Source organism: Hyperolius riggenbachi, chromosome 10, assembly GCF_040937935.1.
Source record: "Hyperolius riggenbachi isolate aHypRig1 chromosome 10, aHypRig1.pri, whole genome shotgun sequence".
In the NCBI taxonomy this organism is placed as follows: Eukaryota; Metazoa; Chordata; class Amphibia; order Anura; family Hyperoliidae; genus Hyperolius; species Hyperolius riggenbachi.
The window spans coordinates 29,985,691-30,008,996 of NC_090655.1; the positions used below are offsets into that span (position 1 = coordinate 29,985,691).

At 46.5% G+C, this 23,306-nt stretch overlaps 1 protein-coding gene across 2 annotated transcripts in view; it reads right to left on the reverse strand.

The window, feature by feature from the left end:
- The window catches only part of INPP5F (inositol polyphosphate-5-phosphatase F), a 64,178-nt gene extending 42,331 nt beyond the window's left edge, over window positions 1-21,847 (reverse strand). For both annotated transcript variants that reach the window (XR_011024544.1, XM_068258328.1), the window contains exons 1-2: window positions 21,673-21,847; window positions 15-95 (exon numbers count right to left, since the gene is read on the reverse strand). Coding sequence is in view for 1 of the 2 variants with exons in the window: in XM_068258328.1 (XP_068114429.1) it covers window positions 15-95; window positions 21,673-21,769 (178 nt within the window). In the remaining variant the exon portion in view is untranslated. The remainder of the gene's footprint in view (window positions 1-14; window positions 96-21,672) is intronic.
- Between the last annotated feature and the right edge of the window lie 1,459 nt (window positions 21,848-23,306).

Consider the following 23,306-nt stretch of genomic DNA (forward strand, 5'->3'; position numbering starts at 1 on the left):
GATCATTCACTTACCGGCGTGGAGCTGGACTTTCCCGATGATCCCTTCCACCAGGCCCAAGCAGATGGGGTTCCAGGCCAGAAGCAGGTCGGTGGCTGTGGAAAGACAACAGGATTGTGTTATTTAACCCTTTAGCAGCCAATTTATTTAGAGGCTTGCAAGTGCTTCAGGCTAGTTTATTTTAACACATTTCTTAATTGTTACATTTCCTTGCTTCTAATTAGTACTGGTGTAATGTGTATTTACAGCCACATGTCACTAGGGGGCAGTGTGAGAAAATAACAGAGGCCTCCTGGTTTCAGTTTGTATATTTTCTGCTAGTAGAGAGACATCAAATCATTCCAAGAATTTACAGCACAACAAGCTCTGCCGAAGGAGGTCTAAAGCAGCGCTCGTATCTCAAACGAGATGACGCTATTTAAGCTGCTAACTGGTTAAGCCAGACACCAAAGACAAATCATTTCGTAGACCTGTGTAGGCGATAAGTTGCAGAAATTATTTTTGTCCAGGAAGAAAATTCCCAATTCGCTGATGTCAAACAATCACTTTTAAAGGTGCCCATTAACGATACAATCCCACAATCTATCATCTGAACAGATCATTGCAATTGATTGGAAACGATCGTTCGGCCAACAAATGGAGGGTGAAACCATAACCAATGAGATGAGATCTATGCGATCTTTCCAAAAACAGATCGACGGAACAATCGATGCGTTAAACATTCGTCTTAGATCGACACCGTTAACGTTACCCGATTTGATCGATCGTTTGGGAGATTGTATCATTAATGGGCACCTTTAAGCCTCGTACACATCTGATGCCTGGCAGGGATTGGTACACGATCCCTTGGACGCCAGTGCAGTGGCAACGCTCTACAGCCGCGTTAAAACTCAAAGTTAGCAATACGCCTGTTTCTACGCAGGGGGCGGGGATCAACGAGCAGAGCACAGCAGAGTGGATTCCCTCAGACAGGGGAGAGGGGCGGAACAATGCACTCATTGGTCAATCACTGCCCTGCATGCCTGATCTTGGAGCAGACGTTGGGCGGCCGCTGTACACACGCTGGGTAGACTTACGATTCTCAGCCAAGGTGGTCTTTATCGGCCACCATAGGGTAAGTAGCTTTAGGGTACCCAATCAGGAATCCTGACACTGGCTACTTATTGCACCACAGACTGTAATTTCTATAGGCCCAGTAAAATCAGATCTAAGGAGCCAGACCTGGAGTATTACCCAAGGTAATGGAACAGGCCGTCCATATGCTGAGGAAATGATACTCACGTGGTGGCAGGTGATGTCCCTGGAAGTAGCTGCTGCTTGCTTTTTGGCAGTTGGAAACAGCTATAAACAACTATTTCCCACAATGCAACAAGGTTCACAGACCGGAAACAGCCAGGAGTACCATGGTCCTCAGTTTCCTGTGGGAGGGGTTTCACCACAATATCAGCCATACAGCGCCCCCTGATGATCCGTTTGTGAAAAGGAATAGATTTCTCATTGGAAAGGGGGCATCAGCTACTGATTGGGAGGAAGTTTAATTCTTAGTCATGGTTTCTCTTTAAGTCCAAAACATAGTTAGGTTTTTCGCTTTATCCGCACTGGGCCGCCTTGAGATATGTGTGGGGACAGACCATCTTGCACAAGGAGGGTACTTGAGGTATATCACACTGAAAATTATTTGTCAATTTCCTACTTAAAGAGAACCCGAGGTGGGATTTAATTATGTTACTGGGGCACAGAGGCTGGTTGTGCACACTAACACCAGCCTCTGTTGCCCCATGGTGTGCCTCCATGTCCCCCCTGCTCGCCGCTATACCCCCCGCAGTGCTGGCGACACGCAGTGCGTCACCAGCACAATGTTTACCTAAGCGCTGTCAGTCAGCACCGCTCCCCCGTATCGGCACTACCCGCCCGCATCACTTCCCTCCTATCAGCGGGAGGGAAGGGACATGGGCGGGTAGCGCCAATGCGGAGGAGGCGGGGGAACGGCGCTGAGAGACAGCGCTTATTGTAAACATTGTGCTGGCGACGCGCTGCGTGTCGCCAGCACTGCGGGGGGTATAGCGGCGCGCAGGGGGGACATGGAGGCACACCATGGGGCAACGGAGGCTGGTCTTATGCTGAATACACACGGTGCGTTCGCGCACTCGATTTCCCGCTCGATTCCCGTCGATTCGTTTATTTCCAACATGTCCGATTTGGAATTCGATGGATCGTTAGGTCGATTCGCATGCAAAGTATGCCGAATCGACCTAACGATCCATCGAAATCCAAATGGGACATGTTGGAAATAAAAAAAATCGACGGGAATCTAACGGGAAATCTAATGCGCGATCGCACCGTGTGTATTCAGCATTAGTGTGCACAAGCAGCCTCTGTGCCCCAGTAACATAATTAAATCCCACCTCGGGTTCTCTTTAATGTGTGCTTCTTATGCTGGGTACACACTACGATTTTCCGTGCGATAGATGCATCCGCTTGATAAAATCCCACATGTCCGATATTACTCCCGATCGATTCTGCACTTGATTTCTCATAGAAGTGAATGGAAAATGATAAGAAGAACGAGCAAAGATAAGAGAATTGAACTTTAGCCCAATCATTAGCGGATACCCCCTTTTCCATGAGAAATCTTTACCTTTTCTGGAACAGATCATGGGTCTGAATGGCTGATATTGTGGTGAAACCCCGCCCACAGTGTGATGTCATGACCATGGTCCTGAGAGTTTGCCGTCTGTGAATCTTGTTGCATTGTGGAAAAGAATGACTTTTTTTCCAACTGCCAAGCAAGCAATGTCTCCCTCTGTGCATAGAACTGTCAATAACAAACATTCCATATAGATCACATGGCAGGACTTAAAGAGGAACTCCAGTGAAAATAATGTAATAAAAAATTTTTTTAAATCCCTGATTTATATTCTGACTTTTATCACATGGTGACATTTGTACTGTTGGCAGGTGATGTAGCTGCTGCTTGCCGTTTTGGCAGTTGGAAACAGCTGTAAACAGCTATTTCCCACAATGCAACAGGGTTCACAGACAGGAAACTGCCAAGTGTACGTACTCAGAATTTCTTTGTAGGAGGGGTTTCACCACAATATCAGTCATACAGCGCCCCCTGATGGTCTGTTTGTGAAAAGGAATAGATTTCTCATGTAAAAGGGGGTATCAGCTACTGATTGGGATAAAGTTAAATTCTTGGTCGGAGTTTCTCTTTTAAAATGTCACCACCAGTAATAGATTTCAGAATCTAAATCAGGGGGAGGAAAGATTTTACAATGGGCAAACACTGACTAAATAATGTATAAATGAATATTGTAAAAAAATAAGCAATTTCATGCATTATGTTTTCATTCATTACACTTCCTGTTTAATTGTGTAAAACGGCCAGAAAGATTGAGTCTGTGCTCTTTGTCCCTCCCACAGGCCATGAAACTAATCTGGACTTTATTGCTTTTGGCCATGTGATCCAAAGTTTAAGACAGAGTTTTCTGACTGTAGAAGCCCCATTTTGCACAAAAAGCTAACATTTGCATACTATTGTAACGAAGTGATTAGTAGGTATTTTTAGGTCTATAGCTGGAGATGGGCTTTGAGGGACATATAAATAGATATAATCGCCAGTCACAGAGGAGTTTTAGTGCCAGCAAGGTCAGTGCACTGCAGTATTAATGTCAGCAAAAGCTTTCAATAGTTTGCCTCCTACACCCCTATTCTAATCCCCGCTAACAAAAAATAATATCCCCCATGCTGTGTAATCTTGGCATCTGCTGCCCACTGCCCAAAACAGACAATGCCAACATATCTTGGCACTAAATCATTGTCCCTAACAAGGCTGTGTTTGTGGGCACTGTCCACAGCAGTGTACGATGTGACAACTAGGATTATCATATACACTCTAGGTCCACTCTAGGGCCTGGTTCACATTGGGCGTTTACCACGATCGCTTTTGCGTCCACAATTGCGATTCGGCAGCCCAAATCTCGCTATTTCCCGCGAATCACGCTTGTGATTCCCGTTCAATAGAACAAGAATCACAGAGCAATCGCCCGCGAAACGCTGTTTGCAGCGCGTTTGCCATTAATCGAAATCGTAACCACTGCAGTGTGAATGTATCAATAGGGATACATTAGTAGCAGCGCTTTGCTGATTAGCAAAGTGCTGAAGAATCGCCCCAGTGTAAACCAGCCCTAGGTTGTTGCAACTGGAGGTGCTATGTGCAGGAATAATGCTCTGCAGTCTATGATGTAGCACCTTGTTGAACTAAGTACACTGAGTTCTCTCCTCTACAGTCTGATGTAGCACCTAGGGATGAGTGTAGGGGGCGCTCTGTCCACAGAAGACTATGATGTAGGACCTAGATGATCTAGATATACTGAGCTCTCTCCTCTACAGTCTGATGTAGGACCTAGGGATGAGTGTAGGAGGCGCTCTGTCCACAGTCTATAATGTGGCACCTGGAAGGCCTAAGTACACTGAATGCTCTCCTCTGAAGTCTCATGTGACAGTGGCGTATCTAGAGGGGTGCAAGAATGGCTCGTGCCATGGGTGCCACAGCACCACGAGCCTGCCCCTGTGCTGCACCGCCATACCTGCCCCTGTGCCTCTCCATCACTCAGACCGGATTAATTCTGTTATCTGGGGAACACGGATACTTAATTTATGTATATAGGTCTATTTAATTATTTTATATTGACACGCCTGGCTATTTAATATGTTTATCATGACACACCTGGCCACTCAATGACTTGGCTATTTTAATCTGGAGGTGTGTGACTACTTAATTATTTTATCTGGATGCTTGTAACTACTTAAAAAGGGAGTCCATAGACTAAATAAAAAATAAAAAAAATAAAAAAAACTACCCAAAGGAGAGGGAAGGCTCTGGGTCCTATATAGCCTTTCCGTTCCTCTCCTCATCCCGCTGTTCCTGCGCTGGCTGCCCCATTAGTCTCCACCGATCGGTCAAAGACTGCTCTCTTCCTCTGCGCGTGGGTTTCGGAAGCACTCCGTACTGAGCATGCACGAGCGCTGTCTCATGCACTCACGGGTGGGCAGTACGGAGCCGCCTGTCTTCAGAAGCACTTGGGCTCCTGAAGACTGCCGAAGCCTCCCGCGGAGGAGCCTGCGGGGGAACGAGTGGATGAGGAGAGGGGGAAGGCTCTATAGGTCCCAGAGCCTTCCCTCTCCTTGCAGAGAAGGATGCAGGGAAACAGCAGAAGACACAGCTGAGGACAAGGAGGACAGGGGATAGAGGAGGACACTAGGAGAACACTAATGGAACAAGGGAGACACACAAGAGGTGGATCCAGTAAAGGAAGAGGAGGCACAGTGGGGAAGGCAGGAGGACACACAGCACAGGAACTTGTGTGTTCATAGAAATATAAGACATCCCCTGAAAATAAGCGCTAACACAACTTTTGGAGCAACAATTAGTAAAAGTCACTGTCTTATTTTCGGGAAAGCATGGTAATATAATGTGGTCACCAGAAATACAATACAGAGGGGTGGTTCTCTAATCCCTGCAGTTTAGGAAGCGTCCACTAGGGGTGCTGCATCCATGGAGTGTTCTCTCCTTCGGCTGTGAAATGCAGCAGACAAGATTGGGGTGCATCAGCTAGATAGCTCGCATCAGGCCGGAGTGCCCTCCCCTCCTTCTATCCGGAGTCTCATTACATCTGCTGGCATTAGATTTCTACATCAGCAATAATGTGATTAGGGCAGGTGAAGCGTGACTGAGCGATGAGTGCACCTGATATAATATTCCCCAGACACAGGAGAGCTGTCACACACCATGTGCGGGCACAGAATAGACACGGCGCATACAGACAGAGAATCAGCATCTATCCTGTGTAACAGAAGACATTCCATCTGACCCCCCCCCCCCCCTTTCCCTATAATTTCTTACATACACTGCAGGGCATTCCTATCACCCAGCACTACGTACAGACAGCAGGCATGTGCGCCAAGAACTGGCACTTTCTGCTTATAAAGACTGGCAACCTGCGATGTGCAGCCAGTGTACCGCTCCAACTGGCATAGGTCAATCTATTCTTCCCAGAGGCTTCTGGGTAAAAAGAAAACATTTCACATAAATAAGAAAAAAAGGGTGTTAGGCCCCGTTCACACTGCACGCGTTTCCAGCCGCGTTTTGGAAACGCGTGCAGGTGGCCGACACGCACGACATCAGACATTGCATAGAGTGTAATGTCTGATGTTCACACTGCAAGCGTTCCGGACCTGTGCGGTCCGGGAACGCATGCTGCACGCATTTTTTTGTAAAACGCGTGGCTGTCCCATTCACTTTTCAGTGATGGGATCAGCCACGCAACGCGGATGGCGTGCGTTCGTACGCGTTGCATTCCGCACGCGTGGCCATCCGCGTTTGTGATGTGAACGGGGCCTTATTATTTCATATTTATATAGCGATGACATCTTCCGCAGCGCTGTACAGAGTGTATGGTCTTGTCACTTACCTGTCCCTCAGAGGGGCTCACACCCTATTCCCCAGCATAGTCATATGTCTATTTCATGTAGTGTATGTAGTGTCTAGGGCCAATTTTGGGGGAACTCAATTAACCACTTGAGGACCGTAGGCTTACACCCCCCTAGTGACCAGGCTAGATTTCACAATTCAGGGCTCTGCAGCTTTAAAAAAGTGTGCTGCAGAGCCATTACACTTACACACAGAAATGAATTGTGTCCCCAAGCTCTGTTGGTGGCATCTGTTTGATTAGTATTTTTTTTTTTTTCAATTAAAATGCCTATTTTTCTTTAAAATGTTAATACCCATCATCCCTCCCTCCCTCTGGAGAGCCAATCAGCGTGATCAGCTCTCATAGACATCAGCCTATAAGAGCTGATCATTTTTGTGGCCAATGGAGGGGACAGCTGAGTGTCAGCGCTTCCCCCATACATCGCCGCTATAGATCGCAGCGCAGTACACAGAAATAAACTGACAGACTGAAGATGCAGCAGAGGTCAGTCATTCAAGCAGGGATGCACGTGCATCGGCACGCGCGATCCCCTGCAATCTCCGCCCCCAGGACTTCACGCCAATCGGCGTTGGAGCGGTCGGCAAGTAGTTAACTTATCTGGATGTTTTTGGGATGTGGGTGGAAACCAGAATGCCAGGAAGAACCCCGGTAGACATGGGGAGAACATACAAACTCTGTGCAAATAGTACCCTGGCTGGGATTCGAGCCAGGGACCCAGCGCTGCAAGGCGAGAGCGCTAACCACTACACCACAGGGAGGAAAGGTGGATGGGATGGAGGATAAGGGGAACAACGGTCGCGTAAACAATGAGGCAGAGACAAAGAAAGAGAAAGACTCACAGTAAAATCGAGGGGGGGGCGCAAATATTTATGTTTAGCGTCTGCCATAAACCATACCAAGCACTCTGCCCACCACATTTCATAATATTTACTGCATGGATGTAATATTTTGGTACAGTTTTGTCTGTATACTGTATTGTATATACATATAGCATATCTGTTTACACCGGAGGTCTCCAGCCGGTCTATGGCACACATACAGGAATGTCCCTTCATCCAGGACAGGACGGACGCACACACAAGACGAGGGCCTCATTGTACAGCAGTGTTGTGTAGGAAGAGGCGCCTGTGTAAGTCAAATCTGGCAAAAATGCAAAACCGCTTTCCCATAGAAGTCTATTTATAAAACGGAAATGCTGAATTTCACACTACTTGAGGCTCGGAACACACTTAGCAGAAACGCTAGCATTGCGGAAAACGTGTATAATATTAGTCAATGGGCCGCATAAAAAAAAAAGAAGAAAAAAAAAAAAAGGATATAAAAAAATGCGTATGCGTTTTGTAAGCATTTTATAATATTTTTTTTTAAATGCTGGTTTTGTTGCATTTTTTCCAAAAACGCATCAAAAACGCACATAACAAAAATCAATGGTGGCGCAATGTAATGCATTTTGTATGCTTTTTTTTTTTTTTTTAAACGATGTTTTCTGAAGTATTTCCGCTTCATTTTCTGGTGATTTGCATGAAACGCAACATAAAAACGCATGCAAAACGCATACAAAACAGTTATGCGTTTTGTATATGCGAACCGCAAACGCACTGGAACGCAAGTGTGGGAAAAAACTCAAACCGCAAGCGCACAAAAAAAAAAAAATTTAAAAAATGCAAGGATGAACATAACAGAAAACGCGACCCCTCACGCGCTGACAAGTGTGCACCCAGCCTTAAGCCATTTTGGGAAATTCTTGCCTCACTGTAGATTGAATAGGAGAAGAATTCTCAAAACCATGAAACTGCATCGTCTTGTGCAGCACCCATCTACGTTTATGGAAATGTAAAAAAAAACTTTTGACTTGAAATGGAATTTCCCTTCCTCCTCAGTCTCCAGACTTTAGCAGCTCTAGTTCTGCAGACAACACAGTCCAGTGCATCTTGCAGTGCAGAAAAGCATTGATTTGTAATGAAACAAAAAAGGTCAAAACACTGAGGAAGCTGATGTTGTAGAATGAGTCGGGCAGGTCAGGACACAGACCACATGCTGCTAGGTGGGGATCCTTCAGGAATTAAACACTTCATGTATGCTGCGTGTACCGGCAAACCATTTCTTATGTAAGAGCTCATTCCACTACAAATAAATGAACTACAAGAGTGAATGTTCTGATACAAGCTACACAGTGGTGAAGTGATAGCACTCTGACCTTGCACTGGAGCTCCTGACCAGAACCCTACCTCTGTACCGGTATATGCTTTCCCTGTGCTTGTGGATTTCCTCAAGTACCCCAGGTCTTCTCTCATATCCTAAATTCATACTGTTAACTGGTTCCTCCTAAAATGTGAAGAGGAACTTTAACCTCATCCTAATCAGTGGCCAATACCCCCTTTACTATGAGAAATCTTTACCTTTTCTCAAACAGATCATCGGGGGGGGGGGGGGGGGGGGTCTGTATACTCTTCTATTCTTGACTTGCTACTTATGTCAGCACGGTGGCATGCTAACTTTTTAATTTAGAAAAAAACTCACAGGTTTGCTTTTAGGCTGCTTACACACCAAGACGTTACAGGCGCACGTTAGTGCGCCTGTAACGCTCCCCCAACGCACAGCAATGTAACACAAGTGGGCTGTTCACACAGCCCACGTTGCGTTACATGTAACGCTGCACGTTCTCCGCAAAGTGCAGCATGCTACGGCGTTGGAGCGGCTATAGCCGCGTTAGACTGTTTGCACATGCGCAGTGGGGGGCGGAGAGGAGGTGGGGAGAGCCAGCTACAGTAGCCGCGCACATGGCTACTTATTATTCACTGCACTGGCGGGCGCTGATTGGCCGGCGGGACCACGTGATGCGGAGTGTCTCGCTCCGCATCACGTGGTCCCGCTGGCCAATCAGCGCCACTCTGGGAGACCTTATAGGGATAGAGCCGCCTAACGTGGCTCACTCTACCGTCGGCTCTTGCAGCACCATACGTTGTGTTAGGTGCACGTTATGCGACCTTAACGTGGCACCTAACGCAACGTCTTGGTGTGCAAGAAGCCTTAAAGTGTAACTGTCGGGCATAAAAATCAATTCTTTATTTCTATCTGGAAAATCAGGTATGCAAGTGACAGTTTCTGTCGGGGTCAGACTATAGTGTAACCCTCAGTGATAAGGAATTCCAGCCATAAAATATGCAACACATTCCTGGCAGAAAATGGCTTCTGAGAGCAGAAAAGAGATAAAAAGGGGCAATAGCTCATAGATTTTAAAGAGCCCCTGTAACAAAGAAAAGTTTCCCTGGGGGGTACTCACCTCGGGAGGGGGGAGCCTCAGGGTCCCAATGAGGCTTCCCCCTCCCCTGTAGCTGCAGGCAGTCCAGCACTGGCTCCCCCGAAGTGTCCCGGAATCCTCCCTTGACAAGCCTGATAAGTGCCGACTTATTTACCTTTCCTGGCTCCAGCGGGGGCACGGTTGTGGCTTTCCACACGGAGATAGGCGAAAATAGCTGATCTCTGTTGGGTCCGCTCTACTGCGCAGGAGGTTTGCACCTGCGCAGTACAGCAGCCCGACAGCGATTGGCTATTTCCGCCTATCTCTGAGCGGAGAGGCGATACTGCGCCTGCGCTGGAGCCAGGAAAGGTAAATATCTACATCCCCGCTGTTCGGGGAGCTTTATCACCGCTGCCGTGGGACCAAGGGGGACCTCAATAGGATCCGGAGGCTTCCACCACCCCAGGTGAGTACCCCCCAGGTGAGGTTTTTCTCATTACAGGTTTTCTTTAACTTGTGTAAATTGAGAAGAGGCCACGGAACAGTAAAAACTTAAAAATTAGATTTAAATATAAAATAAAATTTGTGGATAGCTAAAAAAAAAAAAGTTAGTTTTAGAAGGAGGATAGATAAATTTTTTATCTTAATTTTTTTCCGCCTAGGATGTCCTTTAAAGAGAATCTGTATTGTTAAAATCGCTCAAAAGTAAACATACCAGTGCGTTAGGGGACATCTCCTATTACCCTCTGTCACAATTTCGCCGCTCCCCGCCGCAATAAAAGTGGTTAAAAACAGTTTTAAAAAGTTTGTTTATAAACAAACAAAATGGCCACCAAAACAGGAAGTAGGTTGATGTACAGTATGTCCACACATAGAAAATACATCCATGCACAAGCAGGCTGTATACAGCCTTCCTTTTGAATCTCAAGAGATCATTTGTGTGTTTCTTTCCCCCATGCACTGAAGTTTCAGGATGCTCTTTTCTTCCTGCAAACAGCTTTGCCCTTGTTTGTTATTCCTCAGCATGTGAAAGCCCAGCCAGCTCAGAGGACGATTTATCCAGCTAGTAAAAGATAAGAGAGAAGAGAGAAGCTGCTCTAATCTAAATAACACACAGGCAGTGTGCAGAGAGGGGCCTAGAAGGGTGAGTTCATAGCAGAACCACAACACTGAAGAACTTGGCAGCCTTCCAGACACAGGCTGACAAGTCTGACAAGAGAGAGATAAGTTGATTTATTACAGAGACTGTGATAGTACAAAGTGCTGCAGTAAGCCAGAACACATTAGAATAGCTTTTGGAACTTGTAGGATGATAAAAAACAGGATGCAATTTTTGTTACGGAGTCTCTTTAAGTTCTGTGGCAGAGCTATATAAAAAGCATAATAATTATAGCACACGCCCAATCACACATCTTTTCCTACAGCTACTCAAGACCACCAGAGAAAATGAGGACAACACCCCACATGACACATGCTTTCCTTCAAGCAGCACTAGGGATGGTCAGTGACAGCACACACCCTGCCCCAAGCCCTGCTATCCAGATGCACCAGAGACTACCAGAGTTAGCAAGACCGCCCACTCCTCATCCTCAGAGTACGGAGGGCTACCAGGACCAATATAATTAATGAGGGAATATCTGCAGCATGTCAGGAGTCTGGCAAGAGGTCGTACTGAATAATTGAACGTTACCCTGTAAACAAGCCTCTGGTCTGTGAGGAGAATAAGCAGCATGCTGGGAAACAGAATATTCTGAATACCGCACATAACGTGCCTGGGGGGAGCCGGCGGGATTTACTATAAGCAAACCCTCCTATGCATCTTCCAGGACAAGCCTCAACCACTCTGGCTTACCAGCAGGAAGGGGGGGGGGGGGGGGTCAGCCTGACAAAGGAATGTCCAGTGCTTGGATGCCAACATCTTCTGTAGCACAGTACATAGTACGAAACAGACAAGAGACGTTCAGAACTCTGTATAATCAGGACTTCCAGCAATACAAATACATACTTTGTTGATGTGTGGTTTGAGACATCAGCAATACTACAGAATAAAGGTAGCCATACACTATTCGACTTGGTGGCCGATTGACCATCCGTTTCAATAATTATCAAATCAGATGAAAATTTGTGCCGCCAAGTGCCTGCCAGATTGATGATGTGATCAACTTCGGAGCAAATGCTGTATGTTGACTGGACATGCTGCAAGATGTCGGGCCATCGTGGTCGTTCGGGTGCACAGCGGTTATGACGCGCGATATCGGGACAAGCGATGAAACCCCCGGCGCTGTCCCCCCTAATGTCAAATCCAACCTCCAAATCCTCTCTTGATCGAATCTGCCCATCATCTATAGATGCATGGCTGCCATAAGAAACACTAGGAGGTTCCTGCCCCTGCAACCTTACAATCTAGGTTGGTTGAAGACATTAGGGAAGGAGACATGGGTTAGCGTACGAGGCAGTGAACCTACACTGTGACCTACAGCAAATTATAGGCTTGTCCGAACAGGTGTGTTTTGAGAGTACGTTTGAAGGTTTCCAGGGTTGGAGCATGACAGACATGCTGTGGAAGAGTGTGCCAGGTGATGCTTGTAAGTCCTGGATGAGGGAGTCAAAGCAGATGCCCAAGTAAGAGATCAAGAGGGTCTCCTAGAAAGAGTGAAGAAGGGACAACCTAGCAAGAAGGTCCGCTGGCCCTAAAGCTAAGCTCACCGTTAAAGCAATCAGAGACAGAAGTTAAAATTTGGGTATTCCAGGAACAATTTATTTTATGACAGAGGCACTTTCCGTGCTACATACGAGCTACTGTTTGTCCCCTATTTATTGCCTGATGAAGCGGGCCACGCCTGCGAAACGCGTTGCATCTTTTGGAGAATATACAATAAATGTATTTGTTTGAATTTGACAGTTATCGTGTCTGCTTTCTGGAGGTAAGTCCACCACTGCCTCCCAAGCATTTTTAAAGCTTTTAGACGTTTTTATTCTGCTGAAGCCTCTGTTCTCTAGCATTTGTACTGAGTCCACCCCTGGTGGAGGGGTGACCTACCCCTTTCTTTCCGATCTACAGAGAGTGACATCTTTATCCTGAGTGAGGACAGGTCTAATACTCCCCACCTGCCTACACAGCGGTTACCTGGAAGGTAACCCTTGTTTGTGAGTATCTTATTCTCGCACTTTAACTCTTCAACGTATTTCAATACATACTACACTATATTGGGCTCTCGGTGTTCTCACTTTATCTTTTATGAATCCCTTTCATCTCTGACTATTTGATAATGTAAACACAGCCTCTTAAACCCCATACATACTTACAGGAGGTCCTCAGCATTAGGATAACGTGACCTCAACCTTCACACAAAACAGCCAGAATTCCTCAAGCACTACTGTCTCAAGGCCAACCCTATCCCAGACCTCCCTCACCAGAGCAGGATTATGATACAAGGCAACCTAGGCAGGCATATAGGGCCCAGTGTGCATTAGGTGGCCACAACTGCCATTTTCTCTGCCCCGTCTCAAATTTCAGATTGCTCACAGGACGATCAGGATGAGCTCAAGCTTATTTTTTAGACAGTAGGGAGAGGTGGCAGCGCTTCCCAAAATAGGCTGCATCTGAATGACTATCAGCATAGGTGTGCAGAGCCTAACTCATAGGCAGAATACACATCTTGAATTCAAACAGATGAACAAAATTAAGATTAATGGAGGATGTTAGCTTCCAAAACAGTTTGCATGCAAAGTATTCTGTACTGGACCCTTCCACCGCGATGAGGCCATCCTTTTGAAAGGGACCCTAACCTCTAATTAACAAACGAGCATAGTGTGAACCTAGGAGCAGCTGACCATAAAAGGGTTTACACATTTTTTTTATAAACAGCAGGGGAGAAATGGCAGTGCATCCTAAGACCAGGCTGCATCTGTATGACTACCAACAGAGGCGTGCAGAGCCCCCCTAGAGGCAACATACACACCTTGTATTCAAAACAGATTCTACAACTATGCACTAGAACACTAACCTCTGATAAAACGGAATGCAAACACAAATCCCAAATGGGAGCAGCTAGTCATAAGATAAACTTACATTTATTTATATATTTTTAGACAGCAGGTATGTGGCTGCGCTTCCCAAAGCAGGCTGCATCTGAATGACTTGAGGAAGGGTCAGGTGACCCATAACATGTATGTGTCCATGCTCAAATAAATCACAAACGAAAGTTTGAAGCCTGTGGAGTGCCTTTTTCTACCTAGTTGCAGTGCATCTGAATGACTACCAGCATAGGTGTGCAGAGCCTAATTATAGGCAGGGTACATACAGTGGTGTGAAAAACTATTTGCCCCCTTCCTGATTTCTTATTCTTTTGCATGTTTGTCACACTTAAATGTTTCTGCTCATCAAAAACCATTAACCATTAGTTAAAGATAACATAATTGAACACAAAATGTAGTTTTAAATGATGGTTTTTATTATTTAGTGAGAAAAAAATACCTCAAAACCTACATGGCCCTGTGTGAAAAAGAAATTGCCCCCTGAACCTAATAACTGGTTGGGCCACCGTTAGCAGCAATAACTGCAATCAAGCGTTTGTGATAACTTGCAACGAGTCTTTTACAGCACTCTGGAGGAATTTTGGCCCACTCATTTTTGCAGAATTGTTGTAATTCAGCTTTATTTGAGGGTTTTCTAGCACGAACCACCTTTTTAAGGTCATGCCACAACATCTCAATAGGATTCAGGTCAGGACTTTGACTAGGCCACTCCAAAGTCTTCATTTTGTTTTTCTTCAGCCATTCAGAGGTGGATTTGCTGGTGTCTTTTGGGTCATTGTCCTGCTGCAGCAACCAAGATCGCTTCAGCTTGAGTTGACGAACAGATGGCCGGACATTCTCCTTCCGGATTTTTTGGTAGACAGTAGAATTCATGGTTCCATCTATCACAGCATGCCTTCCAAGTCCTAAAGCAGCAAAACAACCCCAGACCATCACACTACCACCACATTTTACTGTTGGTATGATGTTCTTTTGCTGAAATGCTGTGTTACTTCTACGACAGATTTAACAGGACACGCACCTTCCAAAAAGTTCAACTTTTGTCTCGGCGGTCCACAAGGTATTTTCCCACAAGTCTTGACAATCATTGAGATTTTTTTTAGCAAAATTGAGACGAGCCTTAATGTTCTTTTTGCTTAAAAGTGGTTTGCGCCTTGGATATCTGCCATGCAGGCCGTTTTCGCCCAGTCTCTTTCTTATGGTGGAGTTGTGAACACTGACCTTAATTGAGGCAAGTGAGGCCTGCAGTTCTTTAGATGTTGTCCTGGGGCCTTTTGTGGCCTCTCGGATGAGTTTTCTCTGCGCTCGAGGTAATTTTGGTCGGCCAGCCACTCCTGGGAAGGTTCATCACTGTTCCATGTTTTTGCCATTTGTGGATAATGGCTCTCACTGTGGTTCGCTGGAGTCCCAAAGCTTTAGAAATGGCTTTATAACCTTTACCAGACTGATAGATCTCAATTACAGTACTTTTGTTCTCATTTGTTCCTGAATTTCTTTGGATCTTGGCATGATGTCTAGCTTTTGGGGTGCTTTTGGTCTACTTCTTTGTGTCAGATAGCTCCTATTTAAGTGATTCCTTGATTGAAACAGGTGTGGCAGTAATCAGGCCTGGGGGTGACTACAGAAATTGAACTCAGGTGTGATAAACCACAGTTAAGTTATTTTTTAACAAGGGGGGCAATCACTTTTTCACACAGGGCCATGTAGGTTTTGAGTTTTTTTTCCTCACTAAATAATAAAAACCATCATTTAAAACTGCATTTTGTGTTCAATTATGTTATCTTTGACTAATAGTTAATGGTTTTTGATGAGCAGAAACATTTAAGTGTGACAAACATGCAAAAGAATAAGAAATCAGAAAGGGGGCAAATAGTTTTTCACACCACTGTATCTTGAATTCAAAACAGATGCACTAAATTAACATTAATGAAGGAATGTTAGCTTCCAAAACAGTTTGCATGCAACGTAATCCGTACTTGACCCTTCCACCGCGATTAGGTCATCCCTAAAGCTGCTACCCTCCCTAGGGCCCCATTTCCTCTTAATCACTCATGACCCTTACACAGGGAAGGATTCAAGGGAGTTTGAGTGGCAAGCTGGCTGTGCCCCCACTCACAACTCACAGTGCCTCAGCACAGTATACTGTACCCCCTGTTGCATCATAGCCATGATCACCGTTCACCCAAACAGCAAGGAGAGGTTAGTGGCTGCTAAACCATGCCAATTGGGGAAAAAGGAGGCACTGGAGAAGGCCAGATCGCTATGATGATGTAGCGGCACTTATCAGAAAGGAAACAGAGCTCTGGCTGGAAACCAGAGGGTGAGGTCATCACTGGACTTCACGATACAACAAATAAAGGTGTTATTTCAGCATTAGCTAAAGGAGAAAGAAAAAATGGGAGGGAATGAAAAATATTCATCTACACAGACTTTAAAGCGGTATAAAACCCTGACATAATATTCAATAAAAACATGTTTTCCTACTTTTTATATGCCATACGGTTTTCATATTTGCTTTTGCGCATGAGTATTATTATTCATTTAGAAATTACAAGTTTCCAAAGTACACTTTTTTTTGCTTTGAGAGCTGACTTTGCATTTTATTCATAATGGTTTTTTTTCCATCTTGAAATATAAGCAGAAATACTTTCGGACTGTCTGTCTTTGTTCAGGAGTGTCTGCAGTGTCAGAGAAGTGTTTGTTTACATTCCTCACTTGATACAATTAAACACAAGATAACATTATCTCCAGTTCTGAGATAGTATCACTGACAGCTCCTCTTTAAGATTGACTTACTTATTATATATGGAAATTTAGTAATCTTCCAGTAATCCTTGTTATGGTCTTCAGAGGAGGGTGTCAACTTTTCCCACCCAATCAATCATTTGTAATGAATTTAGGACTGTTTGCTGGATATCTTCATTCTAGTGATATATTGGTAAATCAGCCCAGCCCCAGGCCATTTTGTCAGCCTTTGTTTTAAATTTACTCACATGCTCTGCACAGAGGTACATGTGACCTTGTCTTCTCACAAAGGTGACAAATTCAGTCCACAGGAAAGGATATCATCAGCAGGCAAACACACCAACGAGATAAAGCTCAAAGGTCTCCTACACCATGTCCAAACAAATGACATCTGAGCCAGTTTCAGGCGTTTATTGGTGGTTGGATGCAGCTTTTGCACACATTTTTGCATTTACCCGGTATTGTACATAATTTGGCAACTTTACAAAAACCAAGGAAAATTGGAATATCACAGATATGTGGGAGCAACTGGAGGAAAGTTCAGGAATATCACAGCTGAGACAACCCCAGAGATATCACCAATACTGGGAGAGAGAAGAGGAAAGTAGACATACCACTTATATCAGAGCTTAAATACAGCAGTGTCCCTAGTATCCGGCAACGGCGGGGATCGCCTGTTGCCGGACACGCGTTTGCAGGGTTACTTGAGCAACCGGCTGAAAAACCACAAACCCCCCCACTCTAAATACTTATCGAGCCTCCAGCGATGTCTAGCAGCCTTCCTCTTCCATCTAGCGGGCTTCAAACTGCTTTCCAGCTTCCCCCATGCACGGAAGCCAGAGCGTCACCTGACCCGCATCAGGTCACATGACACACCGACTTGAGTGCACGAACATTGGAAGCAGCTAGAAGCCCGCTAGGTGCAAGAGGAAGGCTTGGTAAGTATTTTAAAGGCTCCAAAACTGCCCAAAACAAAGTCCCTGTTATCCTTCAGGCATGTCGGTTAATTTGATTAATTATATTTATACATTTGATTTATTAATTATTGTATTTGAAAAGTGGCAACATATTACGTGGCGTTGGAGAATACATACAATGATACAACGGATGACAGACTTAACAAGGGTATACAACACTAGGCCTAAGGCCCGTTTAAAAAATGGGCGCTAGGCTGTCTGCCTCTCTCCCTCATTAGCACGTGCATGCTGCCCCCCCCCCCCCCCCTTCTGGGCCCGTCCTCCCCTGCTCTTTGCGTCCTGGCTGCCTTAGCAACGCACACAGCAAGAGCCACGTGTCATTCCCCCAGCTCTCGGCAGTGTCTCTGCGTCCCTGCACATGCGCATAACTGCAAAAACACTGACACAGGGACATGGGACGCAGAGATACTTGCCTATTATTAGGTAGGAGATGACAAAGCTATACAAGGCAAACAGGGTACAAGATACATGATCATGTGATTTGGGTTGGTTAGATGGGTCCAGTAATACAAGTACAAAAGCGGTCATAGGAAAGGAGCACACGATCATGTAGAATACACTAGGGAAGGGAGGACCCTGCCAAAGGCTTACAATCTAAGGGGACGGAGAATGGATACACTAGGTAGAGCTGTAGAATAAATATTCAGTAGAGTTTTGAGGTAGCCATAAGTCAGGCGACTTGGCGGCCGATTGACCATCCGATTCGATTATTGGATGAAAATCAGTGCTGCCAAGTGCATGCCCGATCAATATTGAGAACAATTTCGGGAAGAAAATTGGTTGCATTGTTGATCGCGCACGCTACAAGATGTTGGGCCTACTTTCTCGATAGGGTGCACAGTGGGAACGGCGTGCATTTTAGCGACAATGGACGACCGCGGCGCTGTCCCCTAATGATAAATGTCCCCCCGATGCCCTGTGCAAGATATACGTTACCTGTCCACGGCCTCCGCTTTTCCCCACTGCCTTCCGGGGCGCATTCCGCTGTCCATACACGCTACCTCCACGTGGGGCGTGGGGCATTTATCATTACGGGACAGCGTCGGGATGGTGAGGCAGATGGATGCGGTGTACAAGGCTAATTCTGGATCGATTTCACCATGAAATTGATCGGGAATCGGCCTGTGGTGTATGGGCAGCTGACAAATCTCTTCTAATATCTAAATTTTGGTCAATTTGCAGCAAATCAATCGAAATTACAATCGAAGCAGCTTTTTGTTCCCGCTTCATCAGATTTGATCCCGCTTCATCAGGCAATAACAACGGAGCAATAGCATATGTGGTCAGTAGAAGAGCCAGGCACCTCTGTGAAGACCAGGGCTGTGGAGTCGGTACAAAAATCTTCCGACTCCAACTCCGACTCCTCAGTTTATGAAACCACGACTCCGACTCCAACTCCGGGTGCCCAAAATTGCCCCGACTCCGACTCCACAGCCTTGGTGAAGACGCGTTGTTATTGCCTGATGAAGCGGGATCAAACCTGCGAAACACATTGCATATTTAGAGTTCATAAATAAAACATGGACTGTCTTTACTACAGTCGTTGTGTGTCTACTTGGAGAAGGTGAGTCCACCACTACCTCCTCCATTTACCAAGAATTTGGTTTTTAAGCTCATTTAGCTTCCTTTTATCCTTTTGGCACCTCTGTTCTCCTGCATAATTTTGAGTCCACCCTGGGTGGAGGGTTGTACCCATTTTTTCTCATCTACAGAGAGCGACTTCTTATTCCTGAGTGGAGTCAGGAAAATCTCCCCACCTGCCTTTACAGTGGTTGCCTAATGGTAACCCTGGTTTGTGAGTATTAGTATTTACTCTATCTAGTAACCATTTACCAGTACATATTACACTATTGGGGCTCTTGGTGTTCCTTGTTTTTACTTATGGAGGGATGCGAGGGGATGCGGAGATCGCCTCGTATCCAAAACGCCAGTAGAAACGGACCCTAATACTTAACAGGGATGTGGATTTGGTACAAAAATCGTCCGACTCCTTAGTTTAGGAAACCACCGACGCCAACTCCAAGTACCCAAAATTCCTCAACTCCAACTGACTCCACAGCCCTGCTAATGAGGCATCCCATGTCCTCCTCTGTCCCTTGGATCCAGCGCTGGCTCCCCCGAAACCAGTCAACAAGGATGTCGGCTGTGGCACAGTTACCCCTGCAATATGTACCTACCGCGACCCAGTGCAGGCGTAGTAGCGGCCTTCCAATTGGGCTCAGGCGGAAATAGCTTTTGCCTGATTGGGTCTGCTCTGGTGCCGCCTGTGGAGTAAAGCAGTCCTTGATCAGGCTCAGCTATTTCCACCTCAGCCCAATTGGAAAGCTGCTACTACGCCTGCACTGGATTGCGGTAGGTAAATATTTACCTTACCGGTGCTCGGGGGCTGCCAACACTGGCACCAAGGGACGGAGGAACGACGGGGGAAGCCTCATTAGGATCCAGAGGCTTCCTCCTCCCAAGCTAAGTATCCCCCATGGGATTTTTTTTTATTACAGATTTTCATTAAAAGCTGAGGACCCCAGTGATATGACTGGTCATTCTTTGGAGGAAGAGTTAATGACCTCAAGATAAAAGTGTTCTTATGACAAAGGGATGATATCAGTTGCCGGGAACCGTGCAAGCTTCCTGAAGACAATAAAGACCTTATAGGAAATACTGCTTATAATGCCTTCCAAAGCTTTCACTTCCTACAGGCAGAATTAGCTACTGTATGCGTGACAACAGGAAACCTGAACTGGCAGTGTGGCCAGTGTGCCACTAGCTCATGCACAAACATGTAACCTCGCTGGACCGGTTTTAATGATTCATTACCAGGAAATGCTTAAAGTATTTAACAAAAAAAAAAAAAAAAAAAGAGAAGGTCACATGAGAAAACAGACACATGTGCTCAGCAACAATAGTTCTTCATCAGCAATGCATGCCCACCATGGGGAAAAGCCCTAGACATGCACTACCATAAAGATAAGTGTAACACAAGGCTTCATAGGGGATACACAGCACACTTACAAAATGTACTACAGAGGATTACAGCTACAACTGCAACACAACTCACCTATCAAGAAAACTGCAATACAGGTAGAGAGCACCATAAATGACATATACAAGACTATAGTTCGCACATAAAGAAATATTGTATGAAATACAGTGACAGTCTCCAGATGTAACATATGGTGCACCTATAGAGGAATGCGTTAAGCTTCGTATCCATGCTAGATGAAACTTGGCCGAGGTGGCCAACAATTACCACATCTGCCGAAAATCTAGTGGGTTTACAGCGTGTAAATGCGCCAACTAAAACTACAACGTTCCTGACTGTTAGGATTGTTCAAGAGTTCTGGTCCCCAGGGTCTGCTAACAAGCTGTCAGGGGCTCCAGGAGCTGCTGGGGGTTAACAGGGGGCCCCAGGAGCTGCTGGCAGCCTACCAGGGGGCCCCAGGAGCTGCTGGCAGCCTACCAGGGGCCCCTGGATCAGCTGGCAGCCTACCAGGGGCCCCTGGATCAGCTGGCAGCCTACCAGGGGCCCCTGGATCAGCTGGCAGCCTACCAGGGGCCCCTGGATCAGCTGGCAGCCTACCAGGGGCCCCTGGATCAGCTGGCAGCCTACCAGGGGCCCCTGGATCAGCTGGCAGCCTACCAGGGGCCCCTGGATCTGCTGGCAGCCTATCAGGGGCCCCTGGATCTGCTGGCAGCATATCAGGGGCCCCTGGATCAGTTGGCAGGCTATCAGGGGCCCTTGGATCTGCTGGCAGGCTATCAAGGGTCCCATGATCTGCTGGCAGGCTATCAGGGGTCCCAGGATCTGCTGGCAGGCTATCAAGGGCCCCAGGATCTGCTTGCAGGCTATGAGGGGCCCCAGGATCAGTTGGCAGGCTATCAAGGGCCCCAGGATCAGTTGGCAGGCTATCAAGAGCCCCAGGATCAGTTGGCAGGCTATCAGGGGCCCCAGGATCTGCTGGCAGGCCATCGGGGGCCCCAGGATAAGCTGGCAGGCTATCAGGGGCCCCTGCATCAGCTGGAAAGCTATCAGGGGCCCCAGGGTCTAATGTCATACTATCATGGTCAGCTCTAAGGCCATCAAGGTCCCGGTTGCCATGGCATTCCATGTCTGGTATTAGGTGTCACTCTATGAGGAGACAGATATATGGCCCCAGCCCCGATGTCCTCCCCTCACCTGGCCGCATGCACAGCGCCCCATCCTGGCGGCTGCACCACAAGGCCCGCTCCCCGCTCTGCAGAATGTAATGGTCCTGGGACTGGAAAAGCTCCATCACCGACCGGGATCTCCGGAGCCTTCTGAGGGTGTGACCCCACTCCGCATCCCTGTCACCCTGGCACCGCCCCCCGGCCAATCCCACCGCACTGTCACCGTACGCCCGCCCCCTCAGGACGTCATCCTTCACAACGCCCCCTTTGGCAAAATCACACAGCCGAGTCCCTTCTATGCCCCGCCCTCTTCCGCCAATCCTATGGCCCCGTCTTGCTTTACCCCGCCCCCTCCAGCTTATCCTCACTCTCCGCCTCACATCCGAGCCAATGCAACTGCACTCCACCCCGCCCCGCTAGCGTGACGCCATGAGACATGTTCGCAGGACCACGCCCAGTAGTTTCAGGTACATTCTAGGGCTTTTGCTCAGCTGATGACGCCATCGATCCCAGCAGCCGCCACTCTGTATCCATGGAGAGCAGCCATCTCCTCGCGGGGGGCGGGGCTTCTCCCGGATCATCCCCGGAATGGTCTCTGCTGTGTGCGCTGGATGGGGTGCTGCTCCATTCTGTAGGGATGATCATACATATGCAAATAATTCCGAGTTGATGCAAATTTAAGTACATTTTGTGTCTTGGAATGTTATTCATTTAATAGCTTGGACTCTGTTATACATTTTATTCATCATTTTAAACCTGCTATTGTAATCACCAGATCTGTGTTTTGTACCAGTGTCCATATATTTGATGTATTCCATTGTGTCTGTATCATTATGTACCCCTTGTTTGTTTTCCTACTTTGTACAGTGCCACGGAATATGTTTGCGCTTTATAAATAATAATAATAATGCAAATGTATGCAGCTTAAAAATGAACCAATCAATTTAAACCTGGGTTTTATACTGATTGGCCCATTTTCAAACTGCATACATTTGCATAAAAATGTGCATAATTTCGGAAGAATTTGCATCTCATTAATCATCCCTATTCTGTACCTTCATCCCACAGCCTGGCAGCAAGGGCTGGACATGCAAATCACACCTTCTTGTCCCACCCACTCCCATTGCAGGAAGAGCGACGTTTGATGGTGGCCATATGTTTATAGGGTACTCTACTTGGCTGCTGATCGACAATCCATTTTGAAAATATATAAATTAATTATAAATGAATTGGATGAAAATCGCTGCTGCCAAGACCATTGGCCAAAATTGGTCACATGTATCAATCAGACAACTTGGAAAATCTCGGACTGACATGCTCGATCAGGTGCGCGGCCGTAACGGCGTGCGATATAATCATTAATTGCAAACGACAAAGGTGAAAAAAAACCATCCGCTGTTCTCTCCCCCAATGGTTTATATTGCCACCTGTGCCCTGTGCAGTTATATTTGTCATGCCGCCTCCTAGTGTCCGCTGCCCCATGTGACTACCGGCATATAGCATGTGGGGCGCATGTGTGATGTCAACACACACACAGGGAGAACCTCCCTGTATTCCCAAGCGGCCACTGATGGATCCTCAAAGTCTTTGAAAGTAAGACCAGGCTGAAGGAGTGCTCCTAATTCATATGAGGCGATCCCCGCCCCTGCGTATTGCAAGCTT